This window comes from Callorhinus ursinus, unplaced genomic scaffold (genome assembly GCF_003265705.2).
Source record: "Callorhinus ursinus isolate GAN/ISIS: 27379988/994484 unplaced genomic scaffold, GSC_fseal_2.0 scaffold7, whole genome shotgun sequence".
Classification (NCBI taxonomy): Eukaryota; Metazoa; Chordata; class Mammalia; order Carnivora; family Otariidae; genus Callorhinus; species Callorhinus ursinus.
In genome coordinates, this window is record NW_027397069.1 from 10,156,066 (window position 1) to 10,178,739 (window position 22,674).

At 43.6% G+C, this 22,674-nt stretch overlaps 2 protein-coding genes across 8 annotated transcripts in view; one reads left to right on the top strand and one right to left on the bottom strand.

Annotated features, from left to right (window-relative positions):
* DZIP1 (DAZ interacting zinc finger protein 1) overlaps nucleotides 1-11,951 on the top strand; it is a 49,375-nt gene extending 37,424 nt beyond the window's left edge. For all 3 annotated transcript variants that reach the window (XM_073894389.1, XM_073894390.1, XM_025874669.2), the window contains 8 exons: nucleotides 2,820-2,962; nucleotides 3,429-3,591; nucleotides 4,072-4,204; nucleotides 4,806-4,859; nucleotides 6,678-6,871; nucleotides 8,339-8,469; nucleotides 9,494-9,665; nucleotides 10,938-11,951. In XM_073894389.1, the coding sequence (XP_073750490.1) occupies nucleotides 2,820-2,962; nucleotides 3,429-3,591; nucleotides 4,072-4,204; nucleotides 4,806-4,859; nucleotides 6,678-6,871; nucleotides 8,339-8,469; nucleotides 9,494-9,665; nucleotides 10,938-11,014 (1,067 nt within the window). In that variant the 3' untranslated portion in view covers nucleotides 11,015-11,951. The remainder of the gene's footprint in view (nucleotides 1-2,819; nucleotides 2,963-3,428; nucleotides 3,592-4,071; nucleotides 4,205-4,805; nucleotides 4,860-6,677; nucleotides 6,872-8,338; nucleotides 8,470-9,493; nucleotides 9,666-10,937) is intronic.
* Nucleotides 1-22,674, bottom strand: part of CLDN10 (claudin 10) — a 122,122-nt gene that overhangs the window by 483 nt on the left and 98,965 nt on the right. For 4 of the 5 annotated variants that reach the window (XM_025874683.2, XM_073894391.1, XM_073894393.1 and 1 more), the window contains 2 exons: nucleotides 14,879-14,986; nucleotides 13,952-14,281 (listed from right to left, as the gene is read on the bottom strand). The exons of the other annotated variant lie outside the window; for it this stretch is intronic. In XM_025874683.2, the coding sequence (XP_025730468.1) occupies nucleotides 14,158-14,281; nucleotides 14,879-14,986 (232 nt within the window). In that variant the 3' untranslated portion in view covers nucleotides 13,952-14,157. Of the gene's footprint in view, nucleotides 1-13,951; nucleotides 14,282-14,878; nucleotides 14,987-22,674 lie in introns of those variants that run through there. 5 annotated transcript variants of the gene reach the window in all.

The window sequence follows — 22,674 nt, forward strand, 5'->3', positions numbered from 1 at the left end:
CAGTGACCCAGCGAACCCTTCAGTGCCTCCGTGGAGCCAGCATGCCGGCAGCAGATTAATTGCCATCAATAAATTCCTCAGCTGGGCTAGCATTTTGCAGATGATGCCTGTACAGCTAAATTTTGGCAGTGGTTTGCAAAGCACTGTGGCTGTTACCCAGACGCATGCGTGCACGCATACTTGCATGCATGACCACTTCTGCGTCCTTACGGTTTTGACAGTCCCGGAAAGGCATATTCCCAACCCTTGCTGTGGGATGTTAGAATGTGGGCCAGCAGGGGTCTCAGAGGCCATTTCATTGTTCAGGAACTTGAAACACAGGGGGATTGGGAGCTTGCTCCAAGTTGTTGAGCTTAATTCGTGACAGGGCTGGAACTCCGGTCCAGGTTTTCAGCTTTCCGTAGTTTACCGCAAAGAACAAAGGGACAGAGGCAGGCTGGTCCAGGACTAGTGGGGTGCCTTTGGAGCAGTCTCTTTACCTCTCTGGTTTTGGTGTTCTCATGTGAAAAATGAGAGGATTGATTCCTAGATGATGACGTCCCTTCTGACTCAGAAATTCCGTTCTGGTTTTTGTTTTTTACTCTTTGCTTTGTGCTGTGATTATTTGCTCACCAAAAATGGTACGTTGTATGTCTGATATAAATGATCATTTGTGTGGGCTATTGTGCATTGGGCTACCTGCCTGGGAAAGTTTTGTCTTTGATTAAAATCTTCTGTTGTGATAGGCTTTCCAGTGGTTAATTCCACCATTACATTAAAAACTTTTTCTTTTTCCTGTCCATTCTACGTTCTTTCTCTTGCTTCCCCCAACCAGCCCCAGCCTTGTTAAGAGTCCTTCCTACCAAGAGTTTTCGCCTTATCCATAAAGGAATCTAAAGCAAGCATCAACATAAAAAGTGAATTTGAGGACAGAGGGGAAATGTTTAATTTGCAGCCATTTTGGGAAACTTGGTCATCAGAAGGAGCTTATCATCAGGGTCGAGGGTGAACCCAACCCAATCAGCAAACAAATTCAGTTCGCTTACCCCGGGTCCTGGAGCAGACAGAGGCTGGAGTCTCTCTATCTGCTTCTGTGTAGTTCCTTTTATACCCTGGGTCCTGGCCCGAAAATTCCCTTGTGTAAACAGGGCGGGAGGTGTGCCTTTTTCCGTGGTAGTACCATGACTCCCAGGCAGTCTCTCGGTACCTCTTCATGTTGTTCACCCTAGATAGTTTTCTACAGTTGATGGCCAACTAGCCACCAAAGCCCGCGACACGGCCCCGGCTGCAGCTAAGCCCTCTAGATTTTGATGTATTGTTCCTAGGACAGAAGTGCTTTTTTTTTTTTTAACATTTTATTTATTTATTTGAAAGAGAGAGAGCGAGAGTGTGAGCTGGGCAGGGGTGGCGTGGGGAGGAGCATGAGGGAGAGGGACAAGCAGACTCTGCACTGAGGGCAGAGCCGATGCGGGCCTCCATCCCATGATCCTGAGATCATGACCTGAGCCAAAATCAAGAGTCAGATGCCCAACCAACTGAGCCACCCAGGGGCCCCCAGAAGTGTTTTTTTTTAAGGTGGCTCCAGAATATTGGAAAACATTGGTGAGAAAGCAGCATGAATGCTGAGAATCAAAAATTTAAGATTACTTCTGATTTTTACTAATACATAATCTTACCAAATTTTATAATTTCAGTTTCGCAAACCGCAGTACCAAATTATAGAACAGCATTACCGTGCAGGAGTTTTCCTCTTATTTAATGTACACGCAGTAATTTGACTACTTTTGCCCTCAGCAGAAGTGTTGATTCATGTATTCTTTACTGCTGGAGTTGAATGAGGGTTTAGAGAATGTCTGAGACATTGGGGGCATTTTGTTGTGGATCTTCTGCTGTGGGTCCCTAAAACTCCCATCTACTGGGGTGGGTGAGGCCGGGCCTCAAAATACCATGGCCCCTGCAGCCCCAGACCTACTCAGCGTGGGCACTCGGCAACACCCTTGTTGGGTGAGATGCCCCTGTTCAGAAAATAGACTCCAAAATGACAGCACTGTTGTGTTCTCCCAGATCTGGCTTTGGACCTTCACTAAGGGTCTGAACAGCCCCGGATGAACCTCTTCCATCAAGCCCTCCCTCTGCTTTGACGTAGGACTCCGATCTTCAGGGTCATGTAGTCACGCACATTCTCCAAATTCTCTTGAATGCCACATTTTTTAGTCGGGGAATGAAAGAGGAACAGGGAAGGAAAAGTTAAGAGAATCTGGCCGGTTATTTTTCCTTTGCTTTTAATTATAGGTTGTTTTAAACAGAATATACTTTTCCTAAGACTCTTTGTTAACCTCTTTTTCATTTTGGTAAATATTTTGGGAGGGATAATATCACATTTTGAAATTTTAGATAAATTTTTACTGAATTTATTAAATCAAAACTTAATTATTTAATATAAGTGGGATTTCTTCAAAGAAAATGATACATAAATTCTAATAATTTAGGTGAGATGAATTCTTCAGAAAGTAGTAAAATAATTTTAGGATGAACCATTGAACTTCTAAAGAATTCATTTTTTTCTACTGTGCTTCTGCAGAGACATTTCCCTTGCATTATTCATCTAGTAATGATCCAGTTAAGGGGTCAAGAAAGAGTCTTTAAAGACACCGAAGTTTTGAGGCCAACTTAAGGTAGTTTTAAAAAAGTTGTGATACTTCAGCATCATATATTGAGCTGAATGCTTAAACAATCCATACAAAATGCTTGCTTGCTGTTTAAAAGTGGTGTTTTGCCATTTTCTGCTTAGAGCTTTTATGTATTTAACTTTTTAACACACTTTGTAAACCTTATTTCAGGAAGGGAGAACGAACAGAAATTAAATCACAACAAGATTCACTTAAGGAAAACGTTGAAGAGTAACCCCTCCCTCACGAAGGAAATAAGGAGTGTCTTGGAGCAGAGTTTGCTAGAGAAACTAGAAACCTTTGGGATTAATGCGGTAAGCTCCTTCATTTCAGGAATGTTCACTGGTTGTGTTGTATTTTGTTTTCTCGATGGGAAAGGATCAGAGAAGAGAAGAAGGCACGTCCGTTCTGTCCTTGGGCACTCATTCTGTCCTGATGGCCCAGCTTGCACTGTTGGTCAGTCACACACACACACACACACACACACACACACACACACACACACACACACACACACACACACACACACCCCTCTGTGCATTCAGTCCTGGCTCTCACAGCCTAGCACCCCTAACGAGTCCCATGCACTCATACACACCCCCGTCTATGTCCCACTGCTCTGGGAGTTCCCCTTGAGGCCAGAATAGTGTGTTGTATGTCGGGGCGTCTCCTCCCTCGCATGCAGCAGTGAGGACAAAAGGTTGGCACAGTTTATGCTGACAAATGCTCATGAAATGAAGAACGTCCCAGGCTAATAAGCTTAACATTTTATTGCTTCAGGATATACGTGGAATTCCAAGCGATCACTTCAGTAGGGTGCTAAGAACTGTGGAATCAGCGAGACATGAACAAGAAAGACAAATACCCAACATTCAGAAAATTCGAGAATTCCTTGAACAGGAGGTCAGCTGTAAAATTGAGGAGAGAACCTTACTGTCCTCAGGTAATCCCGTCACTGGCTGCCATTTCATTTCTGCACGTAGGAACAGGGATCCTGTTGCCTTTCATAATTTTAAATGGTTTGCAAACTTTGGAACTTCACTGGCAAGTCTCATATTGTTTGGACCTTTATATGTTACGTTTTGGGTTTTATTTTAATATTAAAAAAAATGCCTGGGGCACCTGGGTGGCTCAGTTGGTTGAGTGTCCAACTCTTGGTTTCGGCTCCCACGTCAGGCTCCGTGCTCAGCAGGAGTCTGCGTGAATATTCTCGCTTCCTCTGCCCCTTCCTCTGCTCTCACTCATGCTCTTTCTCTAAAATAAATAAATCTTTAAAAAAAAAAAAATGCCTGTCGTGTGGACTCTAGAGCCAAGAGCTTGTTTTTTCAAGTGCCAGTATAGACAGTATTGTAGTATTTTCTGGTGCTTTTCACTCGCTGATGATGAAGGCAATGGAGACTCATGAATGATACTGCTCTTCCAGATAAGTACGGTGCTCCTCCTCAAGTGGAAACCCTTTCAAATGGAGAAATACCCAAGGCAGTACAGCTTCCTCCCAGAAGCAGACAGCTGACAAGACAAAGACCTGTTTTTACCGATAGGACGTCTGTCCCAAAGTGAGTCTTTTCGACCCTAAAATGTTTGTATTCATGTTTATCCCAGTCGGCTTGGGCTGCTATAACAAAATACCACGGACCGCGTGGCCTGAACAACAGAAAGCTATTTTCTCACACTTCTTGAGATTGGACATCTGAAAGCAGTGTGACGTATGGTCAGGTTCTGGTGACAGCTTGCTTTCAGGCTGGTAGACAGTCACCTTCTCACTGGGTCCCCACATGGAAGGGAGAGAGAGAGGTCTGATCCCTCTTCTTCTTCTTAAAAGGACACTAATCCCTTTATGGGGGCCCCACCCTCATGACCTCAAATAAACATAATTACCTCCCAAAGGCCCAACCTCCAGAGAGCATCCCCTGGGGGGTTAGGGCTTCAACATGTGGATTTTAGGGCGACGCAGACATACAACCCACAACAATGTCTGACCCAGCAGAGCATCACGCTTACAGTTCCTACCAGCCTGTCATTGGTACCAGCCCATTTCTTGTTGCTTATCCTCTTTAACAAATGTTCAAAAGCAAAAATCACCCATTCCATAGAAATTCATATTAAGTTACATTATTCACTGGTGCCGCTTAGAAATCATTTTCTTTTGTGTTTTAGAATTAAGAAAAATATCATAGAAGATCATTTTCCCGGAAAGTCTTCAACTATTACGTGAGTACTTGGGAGTGGGGAGAGGACGTTTAAAAAGTTCTTTCCCCTGAACATTCCTTTTGTTGTAAACTAGTATGTGCACTGTGATTAATTAAAACCCTAATTATTAAACATCACAACTAATTTGTGGTCACTCCTTTGTGACCTGTCTTTGTTTCTTCATCAGATTTACTCTAAGTCAAAAGCACTTATCACCTTATGGCCCCCACTAAGAAGTGGGACCGCCACCCCGTGTCATTTCCATTATTCCCCACCGTGTCCCGTAATTTTGAATAAGCACGGTGAATTAAGCGAATGATGTTGTCTTTTAGTGGCTGGATCCTGGATAGTGTGGTCAGATGATATTGTGGTGGTCTTGCCCCTTGTAGAAGTCAATAATGGCCCTACACCTTACTGTTTTGGGCCCTCTTAGGATACTGAGGATCCTAGCTCCGTCACTCATGAGCTGTGTGCTACTGATTCACTTGCTTACCTGTTTAGGCCTGTTTTCTTATCTGTTCAATGGGGGTAAGGCTGCTGTTTTCACAGGATAGTTCTACAGATTAAGAATGTATGAAAAGGGGTTTGGGGGTGCCTGGCTGGCTCAGTCGGTGGAGCATGCAACTCTTGATCTCAGGGTTATGAGTTCAAGCCCCACATTCGGCGTGGAGCCTACTTAAAAAAAAAAAGTAAAATAAAAATTAAAAGCTTTATATTTTGAAAAGAAAAGGGCTTGGCCTCAGGGCTTGGCACTTAGTGGGGACTTAATAAATTATAGATACATTGTTATTAATTATAAGTAAAACTGATTTTATCAAAACTGAATTTTATCAACTTTTTCTGGAGATATTAATGCTATAAATATCTCTTCTTGAGGCATTGTGTATATATAGTAGAGACGATATAAATTATAAATATAGTAGGGACAGTATAAATAGAATATAATAGAGGCAGTAAAATGATTTACCCTTCAAAAGCATTTTTCATGTACAAAGTCTCCTAGGAGCCTTATTTCATGGGACATAGTATGACTGAACATTGTCTGGAATTTAAGTGCTCAAAGAATGTTCTTGAATGAACGAACGCTGCTCTGAACTTCTCACTTTATTTTTTAAATTTTTTTTAATTTTCCTTTTTTAATTGTGGCTAAAAAAACACTCACCCAACAGTTTCCAAGTGTACATAGTATTGTCAGCCATATGTGCATTATGCATAGACAATTCCTTTTTTTTTTAATTTTTTTAATTAAAAAAATTTTTTTAATTTAAATTTTAGCTGGTTAACATACAGTGCAATATCGGTTTCAGGAGTAGAATCCAGTGATTCATCACTTCCATACAACACCCAGTGCTCGTTGCAACAAGTGCCCTCCTTAATGTCCATCCCCCATCTAGCCCCTCCCCCACCCACTTTAAAATGGGGTGCTAATTCATGTGATGAAGCAAATGGGATTGTGTATGTAAAAGCACTTCGTAAAGTGCAGTGTAGAGGTAAGCTATAAGTAATGACGCTATTTTATTTTATTTTATTTATTTATTTTTTTTAAGATTTTATTTATTTGACAGAGAGAGACACAGCAAGAGAGGGAACACAAGCAGGGGGAGTGGGAGAGGGAGGAGCAGACTTCCCGCGGAGCAGGGAGCCCGATGCGGGGCTCAATCCCCGGGACCCTGGGATCATGACCGGAGCCAAAGGCAGACGCTTAACGACTGAGCCACCCAGGTGCCCCTATAGTAACGCTATTTTAAAAGATGGAGTAGTTTTACTACAGAAAGATTTCTTTCCCCCAAATCCCGAAAGGCAACACCAGTGCCCCCGCTTGGGTTTTCATTTGTTTAGGACACCTCCGTTCAGTTCGGAGGAGGAACTGGACAGTGATGACCTCATGCAGGCCTGCGCATCCCCAGACTTTCTTCCGGTGCAGCCCTCTGAAAGCAACAAGAGCGGCTTTGGGAAGAACATTGTCAAAAGCGACGCTGACTGGACCGAGGGAAGTGAAACTGAGGACTCCGACATTTCTCCCAAGCCCACAGGTGAGCCCTGGCCATTGAAAGTCCTTCTGGAAAGTTTGTTTAGGACAGTGGTCCCCAACTGGGGGCCCCAAGCACTGGGAGGCGGGGCTGGGAAAGTGCTCACAGAAAGGAACAGGCTAACCCAAAAACCACTGCTGCCTAAGGAAGATGCACAGGCTTAGCACCTCACTGATGCTCAGGTGGAAGGAGAGGAAGCAGGTGGGGATGCCTGGGTGTATTTGTTTCCTGGGGCTGTTGGAACAAAGTACCACACACCTCGTGGCTTAAAACAGAAATTTATTGTCTCCATCCCAGAAGCTAGAAGGCCAAAATCAAGGGTGGCAAGCTTGGGTCTTTGTGAGGGCCGTGAGGGAAGGATCTGGTCTAAGCTTCTGTCCTTGGCTTGTAGATGACCATCACCCTCTCCCTGGTCATGAGTCTGTGTCCCAGTTTCCCATTTTTATAAGGACACCAGTCATACTGGATCCGGGCCCACCCTAACGAACTCACTTTAATTTGATGACCTCTTTAAAGGCCTTATCTCCAAATAAGGGCACATTCTGAGATATCGGGGGTAAGAACATCATCGTATGAACATCAGCCCATACACTGGGCGTCTGTAAGAATGGATATTCTCATACACGGTGCTGCCTTGGGAGATGGGGCAATTCTACAGGAACATAAGATCCAAGTGTGTGACTGCTGATCATTTGCTGAAGAGAAGTGGGGCTTAAGGGTCATCTCTTGAAAAAGAAATTCAGCTTAATGCAGTTTAAAAATTATATATTTTAAACATATGAGATATAATTAATTTATTAATTATATATTATTACATATAATATATAATTAATTTATTGTATTGTATACAACTTAGGTTCATGTTACATATAATTATGTAAGACATAACTAATTCATTTTAAAATAATATTGTTTTTGAAAATACCCACATGAATATTCCACTCCTACAGACTGCCTCACTGAAATTGACGTTTCTGACCACAGCTTGAATGAGACCATCCTTCTTTGATTTAAAATGAACATTTCCGGGCGCCTGGCTGGCTCAGTCATTAAGCGTCTGCCTTCGGCTCAGGTCATGATCCCAGGGTCCTGGGATCGAGCCCCATGTCGGGCTCCCTGCTCAGAGGGAAGCCTGCTTCTCCCTCTCCTTCTGCCCCTCCACCCCACTCATGCTCTCTGTCGCTCACTCTCTCTCAAATAAATGAATAAAATCTTTAAAAAAAATAAAATAAAATGAACATTTTCTTGCTTCTGGTCTAGGAGATCATGATTTTTCTAAAAGGAATTATACATGTATTAAAGTAACTTTTTTTCAATCCCCAAAATACATGAATTGATTTTAATTTACTAAATATGATTATTCACAAAGCTTAGAGTCTTTCCAAGTCGCTTGTTCAGGTTATTTTGGAATCGAAGAAAGATAACAATTTTTTTTTTTGAAACTGTACCTATTTTCTGTTGGTCACCCAGGAACCTTCATTAAAACACTGACTGAAAAAGTTGAAAAGACCGTTTCAAATCACAGAAACGTGAATAAGCCAGTTGGTGGAATTAATGTTGCTGAGGCGTTCATCAAAAAAGAATTCAAAGAAGAACTAAAGGTGAAATCACTCTTGCTTGCTGTTTTAAACATGAACAGAGAAGGTCATCTTTTAACGAATGTACCTTAATAAATTGTACTTCTTGTAGTGAAATATAAAACACATATTTAGGACAGTAGCGGTTGAGATTTGCACCGTATCTTGTTTGCAGCACCATTGCATTTCTTTCCTTTCCGTAGAGAATCAAAGATATCGGAATGACAGCGGATAAGAAGGCATCATGTGCTTATCAGGCTTGACAGGTGTCCAGCCTCCTGTCACATGTCTGGCTGACGCATGCAAGCATTAGATAGTTGGCACACGGATGCTTGTGACCGGCCAGAACCTGGGGCCTCAGCTCCGAGTCCGTGGCACGCCCTGGCAGTAAGATAGGGACTTGTCAGGGTTCAGCCCGGCTTGGGAGCTGGAGTAGGTGGAGAAATGCATCCGAGAGACGAGAGGAGAGCCCGAGCACTCGAACACCTTCCTAGCGGTTCCAACTGCCAGGACATCAAAATGTTTCTATGCGTGGAGAACTCCTGCTGTATTTCTGGGTGCAGCTCATCTGTGTTGACCGGGTCTTCCAGTAGTGGTCACTGTTTTCTTAGCCTTAACTCTTCTCTTGTTCATTTGTGGGCACAGTAGGAACTTGTGCTCCTTTCAGATGGGCCCTGGTGTGACGTCACCTGCGGCTCAAGGTCAGATTATCCCTGAGGTAAGAGCTCCTACTTGCGGAGCAGCCTGACTTTACTACTACAATGTAGGGTTTCCGGGATTTTTCTAAATTCATGGCTGGTAGAGTAGGTAGGAAATGTGTACATTTCCGTAGCAGGAAACAAAGAGCTTGTTCCGTCTGCCTACAAAACACAGATTTCCAAGTTCACTTCCTTGCCCTCCAGAAATGACCGGACGGGTTATCTCTGAGATTCCCCAACGTCAGATCGTTCGGTGTCAGTGGCTCAGTCTAGCCAACAAAATGACCGACGGACGCCAACATGCGCTGCGTGTTTAAGAAACCCTCATTGCTCTCCATGTTCTCCCTCAGTGTGCAGATGTGGAGGACGATGACTGGGACATATCATCCGTAGAGGAAGAAAGATCTCTGGGGAAGAAAACTGGGAGAGAACAGAGGGAACCTCTACCTGTGAAGAATGAGTCAAATTCTACTCAAGTGCCAAGCGCCTGGGGTGCATCTAATCTGAAGGGGCCAAAGGGAGGTTCGTGGCTTTAGTGTCTTGACAGTCCGCTTTCCGGTTATTTGTTTCATCTTTATAAATATCTAACGAAGCTATGTTAATATACCATCAGACAGAAACGCGTTTCTCTTGTTGGTATAACAAATACCTTGACGCTTTCACAAAGCACACAATATAACAAATACCATGTGCTTTGTGCGCATTTATTCCCTTTTCAAGTCCTTTAATCTGTGTATATTTATGTAATTTGGACCTAGTCTTTAAATTTTAATATTATTTTTGAAAATGCCCATACAAATATTCTCCATGCAGGTGCCTCGCAGAAATTAAAATTTGTGCTCTTACACCTGAATGGGGCCATTCTTCTGGCGGTCTTCCTTCGTTAATCTGTTTACACATTAAATGTTTCTCTTTATTTTCTTTGAGGAAAGATTTCTCTTGCAACATTATAGCCAGTGGGAGGAATTACAAATGAAACCAAGAGTTGACATTGTTCCTGGATGAGTCCTGGGGTCTGGCCAGGTGGTCCAGAAGGGCTTGTCTGCGCCTGCAGCGTCCGTCCTCGGGTCTGTGCTGTGCCCCGAGTTCCACCACACCTCTCAGTAGTAGGTCAGACTATGGTTTCCAGACTCCTCAACTTTAGACATGATAAGCTAAGACAGATAGGGGTATGGCTCATTTTCCGCACTCACGACACCTCTCACTGACCCCCGTCAGGTCTTTTTGTGCCCCCATCCATACTTTAAATTAATACGGGCAAACCTATCTGTCCTTCCCGTTTTCAGTGGGATCTCTCGCCACCTCACTTTGTAAGACGAGCCATTGCTGTCTGCCCTCCAAGTCACCTTTCCTCTCCTCCAGAACGTGAGCCGTGACTTGACTTCTACACGGTGCCCGCCACTAGGTTATCTGTACTTCATATTAAAGCCCATCGATCCTAGAAAACCCCTATTTACCATTTAGCTCCTACTTGGCCTATTCTACTTTTATTCTCCTTTCTTTATACCTGTCACTCAGAGTCAGTAACAACAGAACATTACTGAGCATGGTTAAGGGTCCTGGCTGAATGAAGGGAGGAGAGATGCCAAGTGGAAGCCTCTAGACAGGGTCCCTGATGGTATCCTGGAGATGTGGCCATTTCGTGGCCAGATTGCACTTGTGCCTTCCTCCACAGCCTGTGGGAGCTGGGGGCCTGTGGATTAGCCAACAGACCTGGACGCTGAGCGATAAGGGATTTTTACAGACTTGTCTGATCATTGAAGCTCCTTTCTGCTTCTGTCTCTCCCTCCACAGGACTTCAAGATGAATCCAGCACACTGAAAAGCAGCTTAGTAACTGTGACTGATTGGAGCGACTCTTCAGATGTATAACCGCAGCCTGAGTCAGAAGGTGCAGATGCCAACAGGATTCCAGTAATCTGCCCACAAGATTCTAGCACTCCTGCCTTACAGTATTTCCCACAATAACAAGGAAGCTGATTCAAAGAACAAGGGTCTCTTTAACAGCACCTAATTCAGTACTGAAAAACAAATTGTCAACAGTATTTTGAAGCATATAGAGGGTGTTTAAGACTTCTGCTGAATAAAATTAATGTCATTTGAAGTCATAAAAAGTTTTTTCTTCAGAACGGTACTCTAGTGTGTAAGTGTATTTTTTTCAACTAATTTTTAAGTGATTTTTTTTTTAAACTTAAAGCAGGTTTTGGTTTGAATTAAAAAAATTTTTTATATCTTTCTTGCGTGCATTATCACACTGGAAGTGTTTTATTATAAAATTCTGCTAGTATGCTTAAACTTGAACTACTGAAATCAATGAAATCTTAAGAGTAGATTGGTTATCTTTCATATAGAAATAAGTTTAGAATTAGAAAAATACAGCTAGGCCGCCGCTTTGAGCCACTGTAAGCACGTTGTATTAAACAATTACTTTAGAACGTTAAATACCATTTCTGCAGTATAATCTTTGCCTTGGATATTTTATGAATAAAATGTAGCTGTTTTCAATCAGAATCTGAATAGAAAAGATTGAGTCATTACTGAATTCATATGTGCATGTGGGTTTTTTTTTTTCACTTTCTTCAAATGCCCAACCCATATTATAAAATACCTCAAAACTAATTACTTCTGTTCTTAACAACTGTCAATGGTCAGAAAGTTCATATAAACTGTTTTTTGCATTTTTTTATACTTTGTGGTACTATCTGACTCTTGTTTCCAAAAAAAAAGTAACATTTTAACTGATAGTCTGTTGGGTTTTGGATCTCTTTTCAATTTGCCAACCTTTCAAGTAAAGCCCTCCATTACATCATTGTGACTGTGGCTGAGTCATTAAGGATGAGTTCTGAGCTAAACTTACCTTGTTGGGGGCTTAGGCTTGCCCTGTTAGCCGTGCCACACAACATCCTGATCTGAAGTCACAACAATTTATGTTTCTGCCCCCAAGGGTCCTTTTCACTTGTCCACTTGCACCCTTTGAAGCACTTCCCTCAGGGGCCATTTTATGGAAACGCACTCACTTTCCATGTAAAAGCTTTATATACTGCCAAATCAAATCTCCATATAGGGGGACAGAGCTAAGCAACACACCAAAGCCACACCGTACCCAAGAAGGCACACGGGCCACTGTGCTCATTCAGTCACTTTTTCAACAGATATTTATTGAACTACGTGGGTGTATTTTGCTTTTTTTTTTAAAGATTTTATTTATTTGAGAGAGAGCGAGCTCGAGTGCACAAGCAGTGGGGAGGAGCACAGAAGAGAGGGAAAAGCAGGCTCCCCGCAGAGCAGCGAGCCTGGCGCAGGACCCTATCCCAGGACCCTGAGATCACCACCCGAGCCAAAGGAGGACGCCCAACCGACTGAGCCACCCAGGCGCCCCTATTTTGCCTTTTTAACGTGCATAGTTCATTTAATCAGAACAACTTTGGGACACAGTGAATATCATAATCCTCATCCTGAAGATGTGAGAAATGCAGAATTAAGTGACTTGCCAAAAGCCATACAACTTGAAAGTGACAAAAGCAGACTTTTTACCCCGGTCTCTAAGCTCCCCGTCTTCACTCCTGACGGAAAGGGGAGGGGAAACGGGATGAACTGCTACACAAACCCAGTATTTAAATTAAGTCGGCACATCTGTGTTGCAAAAGCCACTCCTTTAACTCCTCTCTTTAGTCCTACCACGCTGTCCTCGGAGATGTGGTTTGTTCCGATTTTCTTTGGACGCTGTGTTTCCCCTCACTGATGCACAGTTAACATGTTTGCGGTTCCCGACAGAGCCTTTCTGTCCTTTCACCCCCTTCCTCTCCCTAAATTCTTCAGGAGCTAGAATGCTTCAGTACAATCTAAACATTACCTTCACCGGCACAGCTCTGAAATTAAAAAACTCGGTTTTAAACACACACCCATAAAATCCCGCCCCCACACTGGCCTGTAGCACCTAACCTCCCTTGTGGCTTTCGGTTCATTTGTATCCCTAGAAGAGATATTTTTGTATATATTATATATAGAGTATATATTTTTATACTTATATTTATTTTACTTTCATATATTACACATTTATGTATTTTATATATTATATATTTTACATATATACGTATCTGTATTATATATAATTTTTTTAGTAACAAACTTGTTTATTTCCTCTTCTTCCCATTGAACATCTCCAAATAATGTGATTTTCCCTTTTAAGTTTTTCATGCTGTTCAGAGATCACGGGGGCAACTTACATGCCTTAAAAAATGGTAAGTCTCTCCATTACCCAGCTTGGTTGTGCACTCAGGGCCCGAGAGACACACTGGAACTCAGCCATAGGTTGTGAGCGAGGCAGGTGCCATGCAGGCTCTGGGACCTTCCTTGGCTGGCTCCAAAGTCAACCATGACCTGCGTCTCCAGCCAGGCTCGTGCTGACCCTCCAGCCCAGAATCTGCTGCTTTCTGTATCAGAAAAGCCTCAGCAGCTCTTTAAGGCGGACGTGCCAGGCAATGTCTTGGCCCCATTAGCCCTTCCTTGAGCGGTCACTGAGAATCAGTGGTGACAAACAGGTGTAAGGAACCGGAAGTCGTCGCGACACAGCCAGTAACCTGTCCATTCAACCCAAACATCTTTCGAGGAACAGTCTCAGATTGCCCCCACCCTGTCCACAAGACACCACTTCTTATACACCTTCTGTTTAATATATGAAGGAAAAGAAACGGGGAATGGGGACAAAGAATACCACGTGTGAATGGTCAAGGAGGCTCCGAGACAAATACTTGACCCGTTGGTGCTAAATACGTCCCATGTTCTATAAATATATAAAATATATACAAATCCTGTAAATAACCTGTTTATTTTTTTTATAGAAAGCCACAACAGAAAATGATTAGAACATTTACATCCATACGATCAGCAAATTCTCCAAATTCATGTTTTAAAAATAGTTTTGAGTGTGAATTAGAGGAAGGCCTTGAGGGGGGATCATTTTGTGAACAGTTCACTTTTATAATGACTCAAGACAGCTCGTAGCAGTGCTCTTTTCAGACGTAAGCATTTTTATCAAACTGTTTTGAAGGGTTTGTGGTTTTAAAATCTCCTTCTGCGCCATGATACTTTGTCCGAGAAGACAGGACAGACGTGGCCCCATTGTATGCGTATCCCATTCTGCAAGGCAAAACACAGTCTGGTAGATCCTGCTGCACATGGAGGGCAGAGACCATTACCCTCTGCTTCTGTCCCAGCAAAGCTGCAGACTTTCCCTGCTTACTGTTAGTGAGTTTTCTCTCTCCTTCTCTCTCACTGCCACCAGCCCCCCCCACCCAAATATCTCACTGTCATTTCTGAACAGTCAGTGTGTCAGTGCAAATCTCAGCAGAAGAAACTCGTGGCTTGTTCATCTGTTCAGTTTTTCTCTTTTAAAACTCATCTTCCTGGACCCTGGCGGACAGTACTGACCTTCATCAGGAACCTCTGCCTGTGTGAAAACGATGAGGCCACAGTGAAGAATATGCCCCATGGTAAGCCCTACCGTTCTGCTCACTGAAATAGCTCTGGAATGTAAGAAGGATGAGCTCTGTCTTTTTAAATTGACTATATATTTATTCTCTTCACCGTATTTATCTTATTTAATATTACATTCACTATATATTCCTAATTTTAATCAATCCTGGTTTTTTGACGTTTCTAAGAATCATGTGAACAATCTATAATTTGCCGCACCTGTAATAATTTTAACAGGTCATCTTTGTCTCTTTTTCATACCTGGGAGGTTTGTTGTTGTCAGATATTGAAAAGCAAAATATGACACCACCAATTATGCAGAGTGAGGCTCCTGCCCATCCAATAAACAGAGCAGCTCCTAATTCGTACCTGTGAGGAAGTATTGCACAAGTATTATGGCTGACTTATTTGGGGCGTAAACAGTATTTAAGACTAACGAGCCAACATTTACTAAATGCTCATCATAAACGTTTGCTACTGGAGCTTTTACAGGAAGTAATAACACCTTTTATCTGTATAACGCTTTAAACTTTACTCAACGTGTTTTTCTAGCCATCTCTTGATTATGTCTCCCTGACTTCCCAAAAGGAAGAAGTGATCCCTGCAGGCAAAGCAGAGGCAAAGCCGGTTGAGGAGCCCCAGCCTCCCGGCTCAGCCGGTATCCCCCCTCTGGGCCTGTCTGAAGCTCACAGAGTGTTCCATCTATTTAGTCCACTGCACAGGGTAAATTATTCAGCAGACTCCAGTTAGAAAATGGCAGGTTGCCTTTGCTTACAGTTTAATTTAATTCAATAAACATTTATTTGCAAATCATGAGCAAGGTGTTGAAGGATGGCAGAATATGCCACCCTCAAACAGGCCACTGGAGCATGAGAATTATTTTGAGCTAAAGGCAACAACAGAGAAGCAAATACCAGAAAAGCTCTCTGCCCCTCCCCATTTGCCTTAAAGCAGGACATCAATTTGTAAAGATGTCCCCCATCCCTCCCACCCCACCAACGAGGAAGGACAGAAGTTAATCACCAGAGACAACAGTACACCTGGGGGGGGGCACAAAGGGCACCAGGGGGATCTTCGAAACAAACTTGACAAACCAGCCATATCTTCTATTAGTTCCCCATAGATCTGCCACCCCAGAGGCTCAAAGTCCTTTTCTCTGGTCTTGTCACCTCTCTCTGAGCTTATTGTTCTTTTATTTAGATGCCATATAAGCCCAAGTTCTAACCGGCACTTTGAGTTACTCATCGCTGGGTACTCCTACGTGTCTCCATGATGCACATGTTAACCAACTCTTTTTTTCTCCTGTTAATCTTTTTTTTAAAAAGATTTTATTTGTTTATTTGACAGAAAGAGAGAGCACAAGTAGGCAGAGCAGCAGCAGAGGGAGAAGCAGGCTTCCCGCTGAGCAGGGAGCCCGACATGGGGCTCGATCCCAGGACCCTGGGATCATGACCTGAGCTGAAGGCTGACATTTAACTGACTGAGCTACCCAGGCACCCCAATCTGTCTTTTGTCAGTATAATTTATAGGGCCCCAGCTGAGAACCCAGGAAAGTAGAGGGGGGAAAAGTTAAGTTTTTCTTTCTCTACGGAGCCCGTAAAAAGTCAGGGCTAGATAAAGCACTATCTTGCTTGTCACCATAATCTAGTGGGAGATAAATACAAAATAACAGCATTTAGTGGTAGATTGCCATGTGGCTGGCCACGGTACTCTGCTGCTGCCCCAAGCAGATGCAAAATTTCACAAGATACACAAGACAGCACCTACCTTGGGGAGGTCCCCACACAAAGGTACAAATAATGCTATGGAGAACAAAAAAGGAAATCACTTTTTGCCATGGAGGACTAGAGGAAATCCTTTCAGGGGAGGAGTACTCACCCAGAAAAACAAGTAAGGAATGACAAAAGTATACCAAAATGTTAGGGTTGTGTGTTTTCATGTTTGCCTATCCTTCTTTTGAAGAATAGGGTTTTTTTTAATAAAGAAGTGATTCTCCAGATTTTTTGGCCCATAGATTTCCACCGCAAGGCAAAGACTGATGGACGCTACCCCAACCTAATGGGAAGAAAATGAAGTCCAAGTGGGAGGGGTCTCTTTCGGTCACACAGAATCCACAGAAGAGCTGAGACAGGAGGGTCAGAGGTGAGGGTGACAAGGGGCAAGGCAGGGCCAAGGTGGGCTCCCTCCGCAGCCTGTCCCCTGAGCCAGGCACCGGGGCAGGCTTAGGTCTCGAGGTCAGACTGCGCTGTTGAGAGCAGTGGGCACATCCTGCCTGGGCCTGTCCTGAGTTTTGCCTCGTCTGTTTCTATGTGCCGTGTCACTGGCTGAAGTCCTGGCCGGGCATGGGTAGGCTCTCTGGTGTGACCTAAGTCACAGCAGTAATGGAGGAGTGGCCCCGACCGCCAGCTGGGGGAAGCCAGAAGCAACACTCATGGATTAGGAACAGATGATCCACTCGCTCATTTGCATATCTGGCTACGGTGGTAATTTCATAGCCTGTGTTCGCAATTGGGAAGAGGCGATGCACACAATGCACGCTGCCCTGGGGTCCCTTCTTTTCTCACTCTTGTGTTGCCTTTTCTGGGAAACCCAGGTGGTCGCTGAAGCAAGGAACAGCCATAGCAGAACAACTAGGGGTAAGCACTTCATCCTGCGCTAGAGCACTAACTATGTTCTGGAAACCAAGAAAGTCTCCAAGTGCTCCTGTCAGAAGCAATGGCAGAAACAGAAGAATGCTGCAACGTGGAACAAAACACCTTCAGTCTGCACGCAAAAGCTGGCCCCAAAGGACTCAGGAGCGAGGTGCACCAATGAAAAAGAACTGGCCAGACCAAGAGGGTGAAATTCACGGTTTTGTAAAAAATGCCTTCATTAAATGTCATGCCGTACATCTAAAAAAGGATATCCTGAATTTCCACAATCAGCCCTTTTATGATGTTTGAACGCAATCATGCACATAAAACAAGCAGAGTGCCTCCCAGTTGTTAGGTGCAGGCTCTTTAAAACATCTGCAAGTCCTAGGGAGCCCGGTGGCACAGTCGGTTGAGTGTCCGACTCTTGGTTTCAGCTCAGGTCATGGTTTCAAGGTCATGAGACTGAACCCCACATCAGGCTTTGCGCTCGAAGTGGAGTCTGCTTGAGATTCTTTCCCTCTCTCTCCCTCCCCTTCTGCGCCACCCCATGCGTGCACGCGCTCTCTCAAAATAAATAAATAAAATCTTAAAAGAAAACAAAGAAACAAACAAAAATCTGCAAGTCCTACAGTAGTAAGCACCAAATGCCCACGGTCATGCTGTCACTGAAAACACAGCTGAAAGTGAGCACACTGAACATTTCTACCTGGAGGACATTATCATGGGATTACCGTTTAGTGACACTTCCTGTTTTTCTCTATTTTTGTCCTCCTAGGTTCAGGTTGTCTTCGTTCCTCAAACTATGCCTTAGTACTACTCTTAGTGTAAACACCCCCTGAATCAACAGTCTGAGGTTTTTCTTAAAAAATATTTAGCTTTCTAAAATAGGATCCCAGTGCTGGGTACTACGGTTGATTAAAAATAAGCTTCTAATTATGAATAGCGGTCAATCAAGGGTGATGGTGATAGAAATCATAAACCGCTGCTCGGCACCATGAACTCACTCAAACGAGCATGCAAACATGTATACAGTGTCGTCACAAACCAGAGGATAAATTACTCAGGCAGGCCAAATGTCAGGACGTGTGTCTTTATATTCATTTAAGCTCATCTGGAAACTTCCTGAAGAATCATGGGTTTGTCTTATGTTAAAAACTGGTTCGTGTATTCCTATTTTTAAATATATTTTCATTTTTCTTTTTTTATTTTATTTTTTAAAGATCTTTATTTATTCATTTGAGACACAGAGATACAGAGAGAGAGAGAGATCATGAACAGGGAGAGAGGCAGAGGAAAAGGGAGAAGCAGGCTTCCCGCTGAGCAGGGAGCCTGATGTGGGGCTGGATCCCAGGACCCTGGGATCATGACCTGAGCCGAAGGCAGATGCTTGACCATCTGAGCCACCCAGGTACCCTCATTTTTCTTTAAGTCAGTAAATATAGACTCTATTCCAAGAAAAATATCATTTCCATTTGAGTTCCTTGTGAATTCTGTCAGAGACAAACAATAAATAATACCAGCTTAGAGCTGAAGTCTTCAAGAGACTCCATGTCTACACCAGTAATTTTTAAGAAGCTGGCTTTTGTGACTTGGTTCTTTCTTTTGCAGAAACTTTCCTTCTTCATTCTGTGGAAAGACACGTAGAGCTGACTTACTCAGCAGGGACTTGAATTCACACCTATCAGTGTGCGTGATCTGGCAAAAATTGGTTGGTATTACTGAAAGATGGGATTGAGAGAGAGCATTATAATATCCACTCAGATTTGTTCCAAAGCATGCCTCCTTTGACACTCACTGGGAAGCTTAGTCTCTGCCTGGAAATCGTTCTTCATTTTTTTGGTAATGCTAAGAAGCTGACTTCAACACCTCAGAAGATCATCAAATTTCAGATGCTCTGTTGCAGGTCTTTCTTTCGTTAACAATATCTCCTGGCCCCAGACAACCTTCCCCACTCAGAGCACGCCCCCTTTATTGACCTGTTATGATCACCGACGTGTTTCCATTATTCTGAAAAGCTATAAATCTGCTTAGCACCAGACAGATCCGTGATTGTCAGGGTGAGGACAGAATTTTGTTTCATGGATCAAAACATTGTTTTTAGAGTACCTCAAATAATCCGCTCAGTTGCTAGGACTAATCAAAAGCTGCCTGACTTCAATTCATTTATGTCATTGAATGTAAATTCAGTAAATAGGCGAAAACTTTACTTCTAATCAGAGAAATGAAAACACAGATTAATTGCTTAAAAGTTCCCCCCAAAAGAACCATAAAGATCCAATGCATTCAAATGTCCTCTGTACTACTGGGTGAAATTATTCTCACCCACCGGGCTGTGCCTGGGGCCCTAGAGAACTAGTACCACACCAGAAGGCGTTAATTCTGATCATCTCACACGGAGACTCATATTTCAGCCCTGTAACCTTCATGGTAATCCGAAGGCATGGATTGGAGAATACCTCTCATTTGCACCTCCTCTTTCATCTTCCTTGCATCCAAACCCTTGTCGTGACTTATTTGCCGTCCACGGACAGCTTATGTGGCCTACCCGGGTCACTGCCCCAGAAACGAGATGCCCGGCATTGTGCTCGAGGTGGACGAGAGAGACATGGCTATGCTTTCAAGGATCTCAGAGTCTAGCAGGGATCGGCAGATACTAAGCAAGCACATTTCTGCCGAGTAAACACTACTTGTGTTTTTTTTTTTTAAGATTTTTATTTTTTTATTTTGAGAGAGAGAGAGAGAGAGAGAGAGAGAGAGAGAGAGAGAGAGCATGAGAGGGGGGAGGGTCAGAGGGAGAAGCAGACTCTCCGCCGAGCAGGAAGCCCGATGCGGGACTCGATCCAGGGACTCCTGGATCATGACCTGAGCTGAAGGCAGTCGCTTAACCAACTGAGCCACCCAGGCGCCCGTAAACACTACCTGTTCTCCCAGATCCACAGAGATGTGGTTCCAATAAATGCCCACAACAGGGGCGACTATTACCGTCAGCTCACTGTACTAGGATGTGTGTCGTGTGTCTGTGTGTGTGTGTGTGTGTGTGTGTGTGCACATGCGCGCCAAGGTTTCTTTTTTTGCATAATTACATTCAATCTTCATTATAATCCTGAGAGATAGGTACTGCTATCCCATTTTACAAATGAAGAATCTGAAGCTCAGAGAAATTAAACCACATGCCCCATGCCTCAGCTCAGTAAATAGTAAAACCAGGATTTAAAGCCCAGAACTGTGATTCCAAACCTCAAGCTCTTCACCACCACTCTTTCTTCCCTTTATGTATACTTCGGCTAAATAAAAGTTTTTGTCAATTTGAGACAATACAATCCATGCAATGTACTTTTTTAGTTGTCATGTCAGAGAGAAGGGCGTTTTCTCTCTCTCCCCGGCTCACTGCCTTCTCAGGGGCTCACGAGCTCCAGGGTATGGAATTTCTTTTGAATTCCCCTCAGGCTGTCTTCTCACCTGGCACAAAAAGAGGTGAGTGTAGTAATGAAAATCAGGGCATGTCGTATTGGACAAAAAAGAAAACGCAACGGCTCTGAACACAAAACAAAAACTGGTAGCAAATGAAAAAAAAAAAAAGTCTCCTCCTTTAAGCCCCCCAGAGGAGTGAAGTGACCTTGCTGAAAGTCACAGAGCTAGGGGCCTGGCCTTTGACACCGAAGACAGTGTTTCTTCAAACATGTTGTCCTAACTCCTCATTTTCACCAAGAGTGCTAGCAGCCAAGATAAATATTCCAGTTACCTGAAAACAACTCTCTCTCTCTCTTTCATCAAGTTTAAAGTTTAGAAAGTATACCATATATTATCAGTGTAAACATTTTAAAACAATTCCATTGGCATACCGTTCTTTTAAAGATGACTACCTACAGTAAACTTTCTTCAACTCACAGGCGATATAATCCAAGGTCTATATAAGGGCATGAATAGATTTTATATTAAAGAAGTATTCTACAGATGTGATCCACAAGCACACATCCACCACCCCCCCTATTATTCCACACTCTTCTTCTGGGGGCCCAGCTACTGGGCCGGGCTGTGGAGTGCCCGCCTGGGCCTGTGCGCCTCCCCGCCTTGCTCCCAGTCTGGTTTCCCCTCCACAAACCCTTCAGTGAACAGCTCTCTCCCACCGCCTGCAAGATGCCCCAGGATTCCTCAGCCACGGCTTCCCAGGAGGCTTACTTTAAAGTAGTAGCAGGTGCCTCCCAAATGGTGGCTAAAGCAGGATGGGACAACTTAAATAATAAGCATCCACTCAAGTACGCATGGAAACTTCATGGAGAATTCTCACACTCAGGAAACCCAAAATAAAGACTGATTTTTTTGTTGGTTCCAATTCTAAATTGCTCTTCTGTGGCCAGATTAAAACAGACATGCATGCATGATCTTTCTGTGTGTTATGACTTATCAACAAGGTCATTCACAATCCTACAAATGGCACATATTAATAACTTATTGGTGACTTATCACATCTGCTATGGTGAATATATGTTATATTCTTCGATCCTCTTAACATGGAGAAGCAGGAGGAACTAGAGCTCTTATCCAGACAGACAAACTGCATCTCCCTAAAGATCCCAGAGGAGCAACGATGAGGCCAGGGGCCGAACAGATCTAACTCTAAAGCCTACCTATTAGCCTATCTGCCGCCATCCCTCTCCAATGGCCTGTAAAGTGCACCGTGAGTATCTTTACAGAAGTCCAATTCTTGCCAAGTATTCAGGGAAATTAAAAAAAAAATACACAGTGTAACTTAATAAATTAAACGTGTATTCCACATTAGCCAAGGTAACTTACAATCTAAAAGAAGTACCTCCTATCCCCAAAGTTTCATAGATCAATTCAAAAACAAATCTGTTGGGGCGCCTGGGTGGCTCAGTCGGTTAAGCATCGGCCTCCGGCTCAGGTCATGATCCCAGGATCCTGGGATCGAGTCCCGCATCGGGCTCGTTGCTCAGCAGGGAGCCTGCTTCTCCCCCTGCCTGCCGCTTTCCGTTTGTGCTCTCTCTCTCTCTGACAAATAAATAAATGAAATCTTTAAAAAACAAAAAACAAAACCCCCCAAATCTGTTGTTTGGCAACATCCATGCCACTGAGCTCCACGCATATGGACAACTGGGGGGTTTACTGGGCTTTCTTTGATTCCAGGTGAGAAAGGATGTGCTGAGTCCTCACGCTCGAAGCTGGTGCAGTAGCAAGTCTGCACACAAACCGTGAAGCCTGCAGAGCGGACACCACGGAGGGGGCTATGCTTCCAGACAGGAAATTCCTAAAACAATCAACGCTGCCTTGTGCCCCTTGACCACGGCTGAGCACAGGTCAAGAATCCATGTGTGCGCAGGTGGGCGTGCGTATTTGTTTGTGTTGAGACAAAAATATACAGATGAACTTGCAGCAAAAAAACCTTGGTCAATTAAACGTGTATCC